General features: G+C 38.5%; 1 protein-coding gene across 1 annotated transcript in view; it reads right to left on the bottom strand.

Moving 5' to 3' along the window:
- LOC124173484 (serine/threonine-protein kinase/endoribonuclease IRE1) overlaps nt 1-18112 on the bottom strand; it is a 113934-nt gene that overhangs the window by 81439 nt on the left and 14383 nt on the right. Inside the window, exons 8-10 of the mRNA XM_046552944.1 lie at nt 15117-15346; nt 8430-9036; nt 7529-7645 (exon numbers count right to left, since the gene is read on the bottom strand). Of these exons, the coding sequence (XP_046408900.1) occupies nt 7529-7645; nt 8430-9036; nt 15117-15346 (954 nt within the window). The remainder of the gene's footprint in view (nt 1-7528; nt 7646-8429; nt 9037-15116; nt 15347-18112) is intronic.

Genomic DNA, 18112 nt, shown 5'->3' with positions numbered 1-18112 from the left:
ATACCCTTTTTCCCTTTCCACCCTCGCCGAGGTGAGTCGCGCGGTAGGGGAAGTTTTCACACCACAAGGCTCTTTTAGCCTTTTCTATTACTGCGTCCGTCCGATGTAATATTCATTTGTAGCGTTTAGTTTCTTTCTTGAACTTAAAAAAGCAAGAGATTTAAAGGTTGATTGAATGACGTGAGAAGTATAGCATTTTTTTTTGGCTCTACCAAACTAAAGTTTAGTTCTATAGTTGTTCGCTTCGTCCACTTGAATTCCATTAAGATTCAAGGTCCAACAAATCGTTGATATAATTTTTAATAAAAATTCCTAAGTCTCCGAAATCTTGCAATTTTGGTGGGAAAGTACTTGCCCAATAACACACATGTGTAGCAAAAGGCAATTTTCTGCAGGCAGTAATACTGTAACATGGAGACGTCAAAACCTGCTGGCTGAGCATGTAGAATAATTGGATTTTCTGCTTGAGAATTTGAGAGGGCCAAATATTACATGATTCATATACGTAGTATGTAATCTTTATTACAGCTATGAAAATTCCTGTACTCAGGGCTCTCCCTTGTAGTTTGGATATATATATATTGTCGACATATTATGAGTGCCAATATTCTAAAGTAATACCTATCATGTAACACCACTTTTCAGGTATGTTCTGTTTTGAAATTTAGCTATTATATTTTAATTGCATAGTAATGATATGAAAGATTCTTTTGTCAACTGACTCTTTCACAGAGTAATATTTTTAAAAGTAGTTTTCTTGTTGCCTGGAATTAAGTGATATTTTTCTTGGAGCCTATGGAATCAGAATCGATGGAATCGGTATCGGTAGAATCGGAATCGAAATGTCAGAATCGGAATCGGGATCGGAATCGATAAAATTTTGGAATCGACCCATCACTAGTACTTAGCTAAAATAAAAATATTTTTCCTATGAAATGGTATCATAAACTAATAATGCGCTGTTATAATTTTCTTAAAATATTTTTTTCATTCACCTTTTCCATGCTAAAATGTCACAACTTGGCTTGCGCCCCCTTCTAGACTATGGCTTGCCCCCCCTAGTTATGACCCTGGGTATGCCCTTGTCTTACATCCTTCCCTTTTTGCTTACTCCCGACATTTCCACGTTCTAATACCTACGTTTCAATAAAATCCATGTAGTATTTATTTCTGCCATTATCCATGACGCAAGTATTACTGCCTCAAGTGGTAACAAAATGCTTCCTGGCATTATATCATTTTACAGTACTATCAAGGGGGTGTGGATTCAAATGATCAGCTTTGCTTAAATTATCACTGGACGGCATGAAAATCGGCCCTGACACCATTCCTGCTATTTCGTTTGTAAAATGACCCCCTAAATCCGAATATGAACTCTGTTTTTCTCCATCACCCACCATTTTCGGAAGAGCCTCCAATTTTTACCACTTTTCGGTCATTTGGAGAAATTAAAAGGATTATTTTAGTATTTAAATTTTTTCTAGGGGTTTTGAGGGGTGCAAAATTCTGAAAAATAATATTAATGGAAAAGATGTAGATTTGAGGGGAATTAGTCTCCGTCAATTGTGTAAAAACGCATTAAAAATGACTATTTTTGCCATTTTTTCGCAAATTTTCACGTATTTAAAAAAAATTCCAGCTTCTATTTCACATCATCCTCACCGAAAGATAATAATACAAAGCAGCAAGAAACAGCAGTATTAATAAAAATATTTTGCTGTTTAGCATAGCAGCAATAATTAAAATATATAGCAATAGCTCGGAAGATTCACTTTACTACTCTGGCCCTCGCAGTGCCTCTCCCGCTCAGGCTTGGACGGCAATTCTCTTGATTTCGCAGCTAAAAAAAAGAAAAGTAATACTTTCTAGTTCCACGAAGAATATAAAACTGAGCTTTTATATTTTCATTGGATTAAAAAAGTATTGCTATGTTTGCGGTGAATTGACTTAAACATCGCAACAATAACCTCTTTCTTTAATTCTTTAAACTGCTTATAAATTTTTCTCTGGCTGCCAAATTGGCGGTCAGGGCTAGGATTAAGCTCCAAGTGTTTGCCGCACCACTTGTTACAGTAATTTGACCAAATACTTGGAGAAACTAATGTAACATATGGCACGAAGTTGCGCCTATATGAATTCCAATCTCTTACAAAAGGGCATAAAAATCTTTTCCAGTAGGACAAGAGCGCCAACACTGAAATAACTTTTTACGTAAGATGAAGGCTTGTTTTTATTTACTGTACTTAAATGCATTGTTCATAGAAATGATGATGACATGTGACCCAGAAAAATGGAGACCGTTTATGGATTCGTCAAAGACAACGTATGAAGTGGTCTTGTTGGCCAATGGGAATGAGTTACCTTCTGTCCTATCTGCATACTCAGCTTTTATGAAGGATAAGTCTGGAAATATCAGCCGAATGCTTGAAAATACTAATTATCGTGATTATAATTGGCAAGTTTGCACTAATCTGAAAATTGTCGCTCTACTCACGGGACTGCAATCAGGCTTCACGAAATACTGCTGCTCCCTTAGTGAATACAACAGTCGCGCCCGAGAAAAACATTACATCTTACGGAAATGGCCTCTGCGAGAAAGCTTCACCCATGGTTTTAAAAATGTTGCTCATGTTTTCCTGGTTCCGACAGAATATATTCACTTGCCACCATTGCAAATCAAACTAGGACAGATGAAATACTTTGTGAAAGCAATCGACAAGACAGGAGCTGAATTTCAATTTAAAAAAATTTCCTTGCCTTAGTGAGGCTAAAACCAAGGAAAAAATTTGTGGGCCCTAATATTAGGAAACTTTTCCAAGATTCAACGTTTACGAAACACCTGAATCATAAAGAAAGTCGAGCTTGGCTTGATTCTGAAAAGTTTTAGAAATGTTTGGGTGACAAAGAAGTGATGATTATGTCGTCCATGTCGAGGAATTGCTGCCAGCGTATTAGGCCATGGGGTGTAACATATCACTAAAAATGCATTTCCTACATTCACACCTGGACTTTTTCATAGAATATTTTGGAGAAGTTTAAAATTAACATTGGGAACGGTTCCATGAAGATATCACCAAAGGAGAGGAGATTTTCAGAGAAGTTGAATGCGGGCATGTTGGTATGTACAGTAGGCCTACTGCTGGTTTTTGTATGAAAACTTCTACCTATGTGTATAAAAGGAAATCAAATACCAAATTACTTATGTTATTCATCGTTCTTCACATTTTTTATTTTTCTCTTTGTTGATGCGCGTGTGGTATTGAGGGCGCAAGCTCTCCATTCTTCTCTCCTATCAGCTAGCCTCTTCATAGCGACATAATTCTTCCCTTTTGCATCCTTTATTAACTGTCCAATGTAACTCATTCGGGACCGTCCCTTGCCATTCTTCCCTTCCACCTGTCCTTCTATGATTGTTTTCATCAGGCCATCGTGGCTAACAATGTCGTCAAGTAAGTCTTCTGTCTAAGATTTTTAGACTCATTTTTTTCTCCCACTTTCTTAGCACTCCATCATTGCTTATTCATTCGATCAATTTTATCTTCATCATTCTTCGGTAGCAACAAATTTCGAATGCTTCCAATCATTGGCTTCTCTGCTGCTATCAACGTCCAAGCCTCACTTCCTTAGAGAATCACACTTCATATGTAGCGTATGATGAATTGCTTCCTTACTTCTATGCATGTATTCTCAGATGAAAGAAGATTCATCTTTTTGTAGTTAGCCCTCTTCGCAAGCGCTATGCTACTGACTATTTATTTCTTGCTTCGTCCATTGTTGGTAATTCGGCTTCCCAGGTAAGAAGATCTCTTCTAGCTTTTGATTTCTTAGCTTAATGTTTGTCCTAGCCTCCTCTCTTTTGCTGCATACTAATATCTTAGTCTTCCTTTTGTTGATTTTCAAGTGATATCTTGCCATATTCCTTTCTATATTTGTCAAAGTCTTCTTAAAATTCTTCTCCGTCTCGGCTATGACTGCTATGTCGTCAGCGAATCATTGCATACCATTTTTTCTCAGTTTATATTGACACCCAAAGCCTTCTCCTTCCAATCACCTAAAATTATAAGGTTTTCTTCACCTCTTACCTGTTTGATTACTGCGGTGTTATTTTCATAGACGCCTTAAACTTCTTCATCCTAGTAGTCCGTCGTAGGTATGTTAACTTGTACCACTACGGTATCTACCGGCTCAGTCTCTAGCCTTACCATAATTATCCTTTTATTTAGGGCGGAACCTTTTTCCCTGAATTTCGATTGTATGCTCCTTATCTTTTACATAATTAACGGAAGGAGGAATATTTCTCGCAATTTTTCAAAGTAAATTAGTAAAGGCATTAGAAATAATTTATCCCTTACGACATTAAAGCGGGCCAAATATTGGCAAAGTCGAATCCATTAGTTCGGAATCAGACATAACTTAGTCGCAAGAAGATACATTGAATGAATAACACACCATTTTTACGTTGAAGATTGTTATAACATTGAAATCTAGGTCACAATAACTTTTCTTATAATCGTGGAAAATTGCAAGTGTTTCTTTCAATATGGAAACATTCCGCTCCATTACATTGAATCTTCGGATTTTATTTGTAAGTTGAATTAAGTATATGTTTTTGTGTAGAGCGTTTGAAAATCATTAATCATTCTACCAAATGAAGTTGTTAAGCATGGAACGGCAACTAAATATTATCTATCGTACAGTGGTTACAGTTATATGTGAAAGAGGATATTCCAGCGTCACATGCAAAAGGTTTTGTGCTCTCACTCATACAAAGTACTGCATCGAACAAGCAACTTTGTACGCAGTCACGCGCACGAGTGCATAGTTAAATACACTAGTGCATAGTTGAATAAGTATGATAATCGACATGAAAAAATCATTTGACTAACCTGGGATTCGAACCCGGATATCCCCATTGGCCGGCCAAATATGCTACCAATTATACCACGAAGCAACCTTTTTTCTTGAATATGAAATTCTCTTTTTACTTGTGTCTAAGATTCGCCTAGAAAAAAAATTACTTGGTAATGTAACTGACCGGCAATCGGGAGGATCTGGGTTTGAATCGCGGCTAAGCGAAATGTTTTTTTCTTGGGAAATAACAGTCTTGGTATATATGTATTCTCATTCATGTTAAATAATAGTGGACGATAAGAACTAATATTCCCTTCGGAATTAAAAAAATGGGAATCATACCAAACACAAGACCTAACTTCAGTGCAGGGTGCCATCACGGAAGGATCATGCAGTGTACAGAGGGGTAGAGAAAAATTGATCGGGTAATGCACCTGAGAAATTTTAGTTTCTTCCCATAGGCTACAACCGCGCTGCGGTGATGTTAGTATTATTCTAAACTGAAGAATTTTTAATGAAATTACATTTATTTGTCATAAATTTCTAGACGCATTATTATGTCGAAGAATTTCAACAGTTAAATATAATGAGTCTACCTGATCCTGCGCACTAGTATTTTACATGAAGTGTCGCACATTTATATCGCATTGTGGTAGTTTATTCTGACACGAAATCGTAATTTTAGTTAATAATTCGGTCAATGGATGGGTAAAAAAACTAACAACCTCGTTCAGTCATTCTCACAAAAATTAGAATTGAAAAATCGCAGATGTTGCCGCCCACTTCTGAGAAAAGATGCATTCATCATCAGAGTTTCGGTTCATTACGACCTGTAGTGAGAACCATTCATTGAAAGAATCAATCGCTCAGAGGAGTGTAAGCAGCACATGAGACAGGTTGTTGGTGAGAGATATAACGCGAAGTTAGTTTGCATAACTTCACTCGAGCGAAATAAATATCCCACATTCGAGTTTTATCCGTGTGTATTGTTTGTTTTCTCGTCACTACTGCTACATAAGTAAAATTCTTGTCTTATACTTGTAAAACTGGTTCGCAGGTTCATTGGATCTCGTGTATCTATTTTTTGCATACAACAAGCATATTTACGCAAATAGGAGATAGTTAACGATTCAATTCGGTCATCTAGACGTCATCGCTGTATTAAATCGACAAAACATCAACCCCTGCTTAGTGATACGCTGGTTCAAGTTCAAATTCTTTCTTTTGTGTGAATCACGTAATAATTAATAATAGTAATTTTAATAATAAGAATATTTTTATAAGAAAGTAACTTTTCGAAGTTTTCTCTCTCGGTTGCAAGTTATCGAGAAACATATGCCGGAAATGCGAGACAAATAAACCAACGTGATACTTTTCATATCGTGTTTTGATGACATAACGGTTACTTTTGAAAATATTTAGACACGAAATGAAGATATGCACGTTATATTAACTACTCGGTGAAATATTTATTTTTGGTTAGCATCTGCAAGAACAGAAGGCAATGGTGTAACCTAGAATCTAATTGATAATGTGCAGTATATTCTCTATATTCATCTTATTTTCAATGCTTGGCTACAAAAAATTAATATATTATAGTCATAGCCAATACATTATTGAGAGATACTTATTTTAAAGCAGTTTCTCCTTCTGCAGTGTAAATTACATATTTTGTAGCAGGTTTGGAATGACTAAAATGGTTAAAATGATTTGATAGTCTATTTATTAGCTGCATCACGTTTTTATAGATTTTACGTGGATGAAAATACGTGTCTAAAAATACACAAACTGTTAATAATGTAGGACACTTAAAAAGGATTTATATATTCACCATTATTCCTAGTACTTCTTTTCCACCTTCCCACAAAAGATATGCTACCTCTTTGGTTTCCTTTCACTTTCCATGGATAAGAACAGAAAACTTGAAAACTCGCGCTAGCCCCGTTTCAAACTTGCCGCAAACAACACAAGAGCTAAGGGCTTCGGATAATAACGAAAAAAAAAAAACTGTTGGCTCGCTGGGGCCCGACCACGGGTCAGACGGGCTTCTTTGAGGAAAGCATAGAGGAAAAAAAACAGATGGAGAGGACACAAGAGACGATGGAGGGGAGGTAGTGAGAGAGACTGCTGTGGGGTGAGAAGCTCTTTCACCGAGAGTGGGGGATCATACAGCAGCGCCATGGAAGAAAAGATCGTAAGCGCTTGAAGTTGAGGAAACATGCTCGGGAATGTGAGCCACAGCGTGGTTATTACAAAGATGACATTCATGAAACGTATCTTATTTCCAAGAAGAAGGATGAATGTCCTCATTTCCCGAAAAAAAAATTCAAATCGCGTTTTCTACGTGGTAGAATTACAATGAGAAAACAGGCGTTTTCTTGTGTTTTTCAGCGCCAATAACTAATTAAATGATGATTTTCAAATAATTTTTTTTCACTTACCCATAAAAATAATCTAAGCTTAAACCATATCCAAAAGAAGTTCTCTCCAGAGTGTGTAATAAGCGAGCAAATGGCAAGCAAACTGAAGTCTGCAGACCCGTTTTTCGCGGAGGTATAGAACACCCTTAATTTTTTCTACAAATGCCAGTGGCCTCGTTCATTCCACACTAATTTCTCTGTATGTCAATAATTTTGTCCTAAAATATGGCCTTATGACAGAAGTATGATAGAATCACCTTATAACGTTAGCATGCTCATCTGATTCTCTCAGAAGGTCCACTTCCCGGTCTGCAAATGTGAAACACTCGGGTAGAATCCGCTTCACAGCAACTGGTCGATTATCAAATTCACCCCTGCAACCAATTCATTAGAGCATTAGATATGCAGTCTGTTCCATAAAAAGCATAAATGTTCAGGGCTTTAGCTTAGGAGGATGCATAAATCCTGCCCAACCTGCCATGTTTGCTGAGGCACTCGTCTAAAACTTGAACTGTAAGCTAGAAATTGTCAGGTTATGTGGATTTGAAAGTAGTCAACATTTGCTTCAAACTCATATATCAAATTTTATCTCAGCACCCTCTTCAAGATTCCTTTTTTAAGTTTTCTTTATTTTAACGGAGCAGGCAGATGGTGACAAAGGACTATTTGACGACAAGTAGACAGCCACTTTATTGTGGGTTCCTCTTACAATGGATTTGGCATACAATCTAAGATGATTTTGCATGCGCTTTTTAAAATTTCAAATTTTGTCAACTTTGTTTCTGACTCTCAAAATAAGCCATCATTTACGTAATTCTATGCCTTATTTGTCAACAAAACAGATCTTTCAGCATAGCAACATTTACTTGTACTAATGCTCTTTCCATTGATTTCTCATCTTGAAATAATGCTGATTCAACATAAGGATTGAATTTGCTCTACAATCTGTGCTACAAAACATATTAATGATGCAAAGCAAGGATCTATTGTATAATGAAAATTTTATGATGATCATTTAAGTTTCACACGTGTAACGCACAATCAAAAAATATAAAATCCGGCGTGATGCATCATCATAATAGGAGTCTACCAATGGATTTAAATGTTCAGGAAAGTAAGGCAGACAAGGAATCCCTTGGAGCAACATCAAATACTCACCTGAACACAAAAGTGCCCTCACACCCCTTGCCAAGGATTTGATTAACGTTGAATGTGATCTTGCCCACTCTGGTATTGCCATTCCCAAGCTCCATTGCTCTCACCAAAACAGTGTTGTTGAAAGATGATGATGATTCCGCCGATGCCTCCGATGACACAGAAGCATCACTACAATGCTGGCTACTTTGACGGCTGGAATCACTCTTCGAGCTATTTCTCAGCAAGCCAGAATTTGCAGCATCAGAAATACGTTTCAATTCCGCCAAATAACTTCGCAGGACCCACAGCATTGCACCTGAGCCTATCAGCAAAGTTGAGACAGCCACAAGAACTGAATGCTTCTCAACCAGCACAAGAAACCTCCAAAGAACCTTTGCAACAGTCTGGAAGAATATCACATGAACAGATCCCAAATCACTCTCATGTTTTCCAGGTTTGTCAGCAGGCAAATGGTAGAGGGAGCCGAGGTCATTGACGCTTGTTTGCACAGCCACCGACACCTGATGCTTACTATCAACATGGGCTAATATGGCATCCAGAGCGGCTCTTCCTGACTGGCCGATGACTTTTAGTTCCACATTTGCATATTGCGGGATATTGTAATATCCTGAAAGGAAAACACTTAGTAAACACCATTTTCACCACAATTCTTACAAATATAGGCTATCAGACACTCAGCTTTAAAAAATTTTTGGACTTTGCCATTCTTCAAAAGAATTTGGTAAATGGAAGGAAAAGATAAGTTAGGGTAAAAAAAGTTATGGCAAATTAAAAAAAGTGAAAGCTGCCGCCTACTTATCATGAGTTGGTATTGTCATTGAAGTTCAGGTCCATTTACTAATTCAAGGTCGATTTTTCATTGGGATTTGCTCACAAGAATATAAGAAGGAACCAGGTGAGGCCCGTGCTCAGATTCCCTTGAAAAAGCGACATTTAATATAACAACTAATTAACAGTGGACGTGAGCGCCAAATATGTTTTTGTCAGTAGCTGCAGCTGATTCTCTTCCAAATGACGGTGTATTGGGAGTGGACCGCTACATCGCTCATACTTTCTTATACGATACTTTAAAACCCATAATCGCCCATATTTTCTTTACTCAAATGCTGAAAGGATACATAAAAATTATGCACAGAGTCAGTAGAGTAGCATGGCTCTGCAGCTCTTTAGACCAAGACGATGAAAACAATGAAAGCTGTTACGCCGTCGTTTGGCACAATCCTTTCTAATTGATTAAAATTGTACTTTGTTTGGAGCCGCGCCTGAAGTAATCATTTGTTTCCAACAACAAGTAAAGGCAATACCATTAATATTAGAAATAAAAATATGGAAGGCTTCGTACTTAGCTGTGATTCTTTTGTTGATGCCGACTGTGGCGCATTGCCACCTATACATGTGAGGTTCCTAGCAGACAAATTCTAAGCAAACTTTTGTAATATTTTAACTTCCAACTGAAGAAAAATACAGCCAGATCAGACGTAAGTAATGGCTGTGTTAGACAGACAACATCGTTAATTTTATCTAATGTAATGCTATGAAAGAGATATGGACTATTTATATTACCTCCCAGTTATCTTGCGGGTTATGATAAACTCTCTTTATTACGAAGTTAACTCGACCGAAAAACCGGAAGTTTGTAATAACAAACTTCATAAGAGCATTTCTTTCAGAAGTCATTGCAAAAAAAAAAACTTCCCAAAATTCCTCCAATCTTCCATACTTATATTTGCACTGAGAAATAGCTTCAGAGTATGATATGCACATTAAATCATGTACATATGCTGTAAGTATTCGACATACAAACAAGATGCGTTCCATGAGCTTGTTCATAAGTTGATAAATCTATGCAAGGGATCAAGAAGTGTAGTTATCCTGCAGAATGCATCACTGCATTACAGTTGTGTGTTAGTTCGCAATTGTGATGAGCTAATCTAGCTGCACGTGCGACACAGCCACAGCCAAAAAAATCACTATCCACGGGAAGGTAGTATGGATGAAACAATGAGCAGTTTCTGAATTCACAATGATATAATTGACACAGTTCAGACTGTGCCCAAAGTGTGATTACCTCTACGCCGCATTGCGTCGTCCAACTCAAAGAGCACCAAATTTCAAATTTTGGGCATGCTTAAATTTTTTTAATGCTCGTATCTCTCGTAAGAAGAATACACACTGATCGTAACTGACGAGCAGTAATGAGTGGGTCACCATGATTCCACAGTAATGAAGCATATTATAAGATGTTGCGTGGATACCGAAGTTATCTCATGCTGAAGAAAGAACATAATTGATGCTCTCAGGCAGTGCATGAGGAGAACTTAAATTTAGTGCAATGATTATGGAGTAGCGCAGAGTATATCCATCCATACAAACACCGTTAGTGTGTTACAAAATGCCGTTAGTTAGCGTATAAATGCCCATGCTTATCAATGGTACTTCATTATAAAGTTCACTTAATAATCCACGCGACTGGAACTGAGCTTCGTAATTTCGTAATAACGTTCATTTTTCAACACATTGGATTAACCTTTCTGTTGGATCCAAAGATTTGCTTTGTAAAAATGAGAAATTTGTAATAACGAGTTGTTTGTATTTTCGAGAGTCTATTGTAATACATACATGTCTCAGAGGAGGCACTAAAGATAGAGTGATCAGCTGTATGACCCACAATTTGCCACTTGATTCCGTCAAGGATTAAATATGCATAGCTATTTATATGATAGTAATGAAGGCAGAGAAATTTTTATTAAGAAGTAAACTGCTACTGATTAGAATATCAATTTCATATAATTGAGCCACGTCTGCCACTACCCTAATCTGCCACTTGACAGTGGTGGCACTACTTGCAATCAGAGCAGGAAAGAGCGAAAGAGCCGTTAAGAGCGTAGAGTGCACCCTATGAATTGGAACACGGCCTTAGCCTTACTTTCCCTTGTCGGCTTTGCTTTTGTACTTCTGTCCATTATTCAAGTCTAAAAGAAGTATTCATTTCCTTTTCAATGCATATTTTACAAAGATATTACCGAATAAGTACGTGTAAGAGGCACACCTTTTTTCCCAGAAATTGCAGTCAAAAATGGGGGTGCGCCTCTTACACAAACTTCTTATCTCCCCCCCTCCCCTTTACCGGTCGCAAGTCCTAGGGGATCTGAGTGGTATTGGTTTTCAGTGTGAGTCAGTCATCTGAAACCCTAGATCAAAAACAAGCGGCAGGCAGGTGAGTTTCTCCCTAGGTGAAATATTTTTAAAATGCTGCGGTATGCTTTTCTTACTCGTAAGCATCGCGCCGTCACGTCGGTACCTCAGAGGAGAATATGGAAAAGCTCGCGAAGGGTTTTTCGCTCCAGAGGGCAGACTACATTTACCACCACAAGTAGGCATCCCGCAGAATTTATACTGCAAATAGTAATCGCATATCAAACATAGAGAAACGCATAGTTTTGAAGGACAATACGCAGTTAATAGTGAACATCTGTCTTGCCAAGTAATTTCCATTACACTGAGGACTTGTTTTTTCAAAAATCATCTTTAGACACTATTTAGAGGATTATTGCAATTGAAAATTATACTGGTGTGAAAACCTGCAGTTTAAAAATTCAAACAAGTGGGTACATTGTTGGACTAAATGATGGATAAGAGAAATCGGAAATGCTTATAAGTGAAGAGCACTGAAGTAGAGGTCGAGGGAAAGTAGCGCTCTCCCTCCATCTTTCAAGCAACAAGGCTACAAGTGAAGCAGCAAAGGAAGATCATGTCCGATCTTGCAAGTGACATAGTTGCCTTCAAAGCAAAGGTGCGAAGGTGCAGTAATGTGACATACACAGTTTGCGTTGCCTGAAGTTTCCAGTCCGTCTCGTCTTGTTTGAATGTGCTCATGCTACGCTTAAAAAACTTAAATGCTGTCACATAAGCATTGTGTTAGGTTTCATTCTTTTTTGAACCTCATGCGTGTCGTACAATCATATAATTGCTGAAAGCTATCGAGATATCTTCGAGCTCAGTACGTGTCTCACCTAGCATTTGGCCTTCAGAAAATGGGAGAATTGAAGCTGGTAGACCAAAAAAGGTCAGATGATGAGATGGGGTAGGGATGAAACACGTTTCCATTGTTCCCGTGTAACTTGATATTTTCCTTTGAGGCAATTGATTTATGGTCTGTGGGGTCTCGGATAGAAAAAAAAAACGGCATCGGCTGATGGAGGGTCGAGAGTGGTTCCGTGAAATTATGACGTGGTTATTATCCTACGACGCTGAGATTCCCCTGATTGTTGTCCAATCTCTTGGGAAGATTCACGCTATGCGCCTGTCATGTTTTGCCTTAAAATTTTCCACGACTGCAATTCTATCGCAATACTCCTGGGAGAGCTTTTAAACAAAATTGTTCGTGAGTAGGACAAGCATTGTAGATCAACGGCATATTCAAAGAGAGGATCGGAACTCTTTTCTACTCCCTCTTATGGGACGTTGCATTCACGAAAGCATTGATTTCAAATTTTAGATTCAGATTCAATTTCTTCAACTAATTTGGATCCGGAGTATAAGGTGAAGGGTATTATCCGTGGATATTTGGATCCAAGGTATCCGATCCGACCATACCTAGTAAGCATCATAAGGTTAAGGCTACTAGTGAATACCTTATCTCCAAGCGCCATACGTATTGTGTAAATTTAGCTGAAAAAATGCAGCGTAAAATGTTAGTGTTTGAAAGACGAAAATTTGATAACTGTCCAGGCATATGTCTGCAAAACCGCACGATAAGATAAAAAAATGCCACAAATTCTTTTTTTCTTTAGCTACAATGCTCAAAATAGGGGTGCTTCTCTTCAAAGCGCTTATATGGTATTTACCTCATGCACTGAGAAAAACAACTGCAATTCCCAATTTTTGTTTGAATGCGTTTAAACTCCCTACTGGCTCTAAAACAAGCTTGCACCATCATTGGCAGAGCAAACACATGCTTAATTTCCAGCCATTACTCAAAAAAGAAGTTAATAAGAGAAGTGCCATGGGGCCATTGAAATGGCAAACTGCTAAAACAAGTTTGGATTATGCAAGCTGTCATTTGCAGAGCAAACACACGCTGAATTATAGGCAGTTACCCAAAAAAGAAGTCAATGAGAAAAATGCCACATGGCCATTGAAAGTATCAATTCTTTCATCTTTATTATAATTTGGCACATGCCTTTCCTCTTTTTTAGCATAACGACTTATGTCGATCATTTTTTATAAAATATAACACTTCTAAGCCTAGATGATGAAAACTTTTTTTCACGTAACAGCAAAGTAAAAATGTTTACATTCAGGCTGAAAGTGTAAAGGATATAAACTTCTAACTTTGATTAATGTACTGTATTTGCACGAATCTAAGACGAACACGATTCTAAGACGACCCCCCCCTTTTTTGGAACTTCACTAGGGAAAAAAATGTTTTCCTAATAACGATACGAATAAATGATGAATGCGGGAAAACGATCAATGCGGTGATGTTTGGTTAAGTTGCCTATGTCACAGGAAACTCAGGCTTTTGGCGCGTAATTATGATATTCATTAAAGGATTCAAACAAGATTTTTGCGAATTACAGGAATACTAGTACTTTATCGAGACACTTAGGTCATATTGCTGATTCGACTAATATCTCTTTCAAATATACCAAAAAAACACGCCACCTTGCTAAAAAATGTTTCTCCACTCGGCATTTACGCTATTATGGATTTCAGTCTGATGTAAAAATTCTTAGCCATCAAACGCCATTTCCAGTACATGTATTCACGAGAGCAATGTGCATTTTGTGCCAAAAACAACTGCTTTCACCGGCACAGTGATTAGTTGTGAGATGGATGACGAAGGCCAAAAATAGTCTATTACTTGAATTGTTCTTGTCTAATAAATATATTTTTAATATAATTGAGGCAGTGTGGAAAACGTGAACAATGCTGCGTTAATAGTCAGCGGCACACCCACCTGGATCCTCGGCTTCATCTCTCTACTTGTTTTCACCAGGTAGCTCGCTCTACCCCACCTCCACCGTAATGTGCTAGCGGACAACCCAAGGCGTTCTGCAATATTCACGTGCTTCTAGCCCGTATTCTTTTCTTCATGTTCAATTATTTTCAGTCCACCTCTTAAAGTTCTCAATAGTTTCTCAAAGCCGAACCCAGGGTAAAGCAGGCAATCTCGCAGACACGGCAGAAGTGCACCTAACGACTGATCGGCACGCACCGATTCTTTGCCTGCTGCCTAAATATGGAAAATGTTTTTTTTTACTTAAAGCAAAATTAAATAAGCTAAATTACTGTTCAGCTATTTTTGACGTTGATTTTTCGTTGTATAGCTATCAGGTGGCAAACTCAGGTATCCATAATTTTTCCCGAAGTAAATTATGCAACCCGATTGGCATCGAGAATTTTGCATCTGATTGCAAGACGAACCTCCTTTTCTGCAGGAGTTAGGAGGGAAAAAAACCTCGTCTTAGATTCGTGCAAATACGGTATTCTTGAACATAACCACCAGCATATCCACGACCAAATGCCTAGCTTTGACCAACATTCAGATGAGCAATCTGCAGCAATTTGGGCCTGTTACACACAGTGTTTCTTATGATAGTTCTGTAAATTAGAGTGAGTTTGACTATGAATACTTAGCCTCAAAAGTCTTTGGGAGGGAAGCAACAGAGAGAGAGAAATTACCCAGTAAAATGTAAGCCTTGGCCCCATCTTGAAATTCACCATCATTTGCTCTGATTCGGTGGTGCCTCTGGTGCTTCCAAGAAAAGGAATTGCTCTGATGACGACTGTCTGGACCTTCAAGGAGTAACGCACTGTGGGTGACTTCAGTCTCAGGAGGGATAGCGGACACGTTGACCATGGACTCCATTGCATACAATCCATGAACATGCTGTCCAACGTACAATACAGGACTGAGAGATAAAAAAGTCATTCTTCATTATTACATTCCAACCAACAATGAAATGACAATGGATCCTCACTCATTAATACATGGCAATGATCTAGGAAAATATATCCACAAGGGGGCATCCATTAATATGTGAGGTGTTTGGGGGGGGGGGAGGGTCAAGTTGATTCTCATGTAATGTTACGAGGGGGGAGAGGGGGTGCTGCAAGTATCACGTAATTTTTTTCTGCAAGAAACAGAGTAAAATGTGATTCTAGACTACGATCTTAGTAATCTTAAATACTAATCTTAAAATCTAAAATAAAAATAATTAAATAAATTGTTTTCTTTAGTAAATACAACACAATGGAACATAGATTAACATATTTACACTGGAAATACACATTTCAGGTGAGATTAAAAGGGGTCGAACCAAATCTCATGATATTTCACTAACAGGGAACGGGGGGGGGGGGGGTCCAAAAATTGCAAATATCGTCTCCTCACATAATAAATGGCCCCCTAAGTGTCTGTACACGCATACCAACCAGAGGTACATATCAAGCTGACCGATCAATAGCATCTAAAACCTAAAGTTAGAATTCATTTATTGAATTAAATTGACTAAATGTGCCAAAATTATCACCACCTTCAATCTGTAAAAACCACTCCGCCAAGAAAACCACTCATCGCCAAAAAACTCACAAGGGCTGACTGAGACCTTCCCACATGCAATTTAGTCATGCATTTTTGCCGTCCAGTGTTCGCTGTCTTTGATGGAAGCAGCGTTCTACTTTTATAACACATTCGACAGTGGTGTCCACTATTCTGACTGATTCAACGCCACTTTCTTTGCCTCTGCCAATCACAAACCTCATTGAGATTTCCCCTACGTCATCCCCCCACGGCTATTCTGGACTCCCCTTCAACGACTGCCGCTCCTCTCTCTCTCAGCTCACGCTCCTGCCACTGCCTGTTATTTTAGGTTGCTCTTCAGAATCAATCACAGCTGTCTTTTACTGACCAGGATCTTTTTATCGGCGATAACATGATTCCACTCATACTCCTACTGCTCTGTTTAATGCCTGGTTTCCAAAAACCCGCACGTGCACCCATGTCTGTGAGATCATGGATTCAGAAAATTGGTTTGCACAAATGCTTCAAAACTGCTGCGCTACCAAAACTACAATGTCAGGCATTATGTTGTGTAGTCACGTCCCTCACAAGTTGCCTGGTATGCAACTGCTGTGGGACGCGGATCCGTGATCATTGAATGCGATCAAGCACCGTGATCTTTAGATAACATAAATACAGTGGAACCTCGTTAAAGCGAGTACGGGCTATAGCGACACCCCCGCTATTACGAGAGATAGCCGATGTACCGTCAAATGACCCTATAATAAGCGTGTTAAAAAATTCGTTTTTACGAGACCCTTTCGGCGTTGGCTCTCGCCATAGCGAGTGTTTCACCGCCGGAAGACTTCATCAAGACTCCTAAACCTTTGTAACTGCTAGCGATCTGTTAGAAATGAAGTTAATGGAGTGCTCAGTCTCATATTTATGTGGTAAACTCTCGTTCGATAAATATAATGATTGACGAAACAATGCTTTAAATGATTTTTATTCAGTGCGGCGCTTAAAAATTGTTTGAATAGTTAGTCGTTATTTAAGTAAGGAAATTTAGTGATGCAAAAAAACATCGCCTTTCGTCTGGATTTATGCTTACGTTTATCGGATAGATGTTTATCTGTCGCCGCACCACTCCTGTTCCTGTATATCTGTTCGCAACAGGTATATTGGCTATTATTTGCTCCACCTCCGGTAAAGCGACAATTCGCTATAGCGAGTGTTTTTTAGTGCACCGTGGGGTGTCGTTATATCGAGGTTGCACTGTATAGAGCCTCCATGAAGGTAATGGGCACAGGATCACCTCATCACGCGATTGCAGTTACAGGAAACCAGGACTTATGGAAAATTGTCTACGCAGGCGAGTGTCCAATTATGACTCATGCTATCCCTTCTTCCACTTCCCTTGCCGCCTACACTTCTGCTATTCCCTTCCTCTCCAGTCTGACCTTGAATGGCCATAGTGTAAATGTGCTCGAGTGCGACGAAACCTCTGGTTCCTTTGGGCTGTATTCAATTGAATGCGAGGCCACCGCAATAATTGCGCATTTGCAATATGAAATATAAAATTATAGATTGTAGACTACATTTATCTTAATTTGAGATTGATTAACGATTGAAGAATCTTATAAATTCAATGAAGAGTTTTTTCCCACCGCTGATCGTCGTCTGCATTCAAGAGCAGACATCCAAGTTAATTTGAAACAGTCCTCGTCAAAAAGTACCGTATATATCTGATTATAGTCCCCTTAATTTTCCAAAAATGCCTGTGGTAAAAGTAAAGGAGGGAACTATACTCAGAGATTTACGATAAGTAGAAAAATTTCCTTTTACTAAGAGGATTCTAATGGAAATAATAAGCTCGGAGTAGCCTTTCATTGCAATGCAAAACTCCTGGTGCTTTTGCGTCCGATTTGTTTTTTTTATAAAGATCACGGAAAACGTCGAAGGTGCGTGAACTCGTGCACAGATAATCCGCAACACGGATAAATCGCAGCTGTTTAATACGGAGTCTGCTGTACTTCAGACCTTTATTTTTTGATCCTTTCCTGTGCATGGCATCAGATAAAACTTATATGAATCAGCACCAACGTGCAATGCCAGGTTTGACAACACAAAAAGTAGACTCAGGCAGTACGCAAGACAGAGGTCTGAAATCAAATGA

The sequence above is a fragment of the Ischnura elegans genome, chromosome 1 (genome assembly GCF_921293095.1).
Source record: "Ischnura elegans chromosome 1, ioIscEleg1.1, whole genome shotgun sequence".
Taxonomy (NCBI): Eukaryota; Metazoa; Arthropoda; class Insecta; order Odonata; family Coenagrionidae; genus Ischnura; species Ischnura elegans.
Note: the sequence above shows the minus strand (reverse complement) of the source record. Positions and strands in the feature narration are given on the sequence as shown.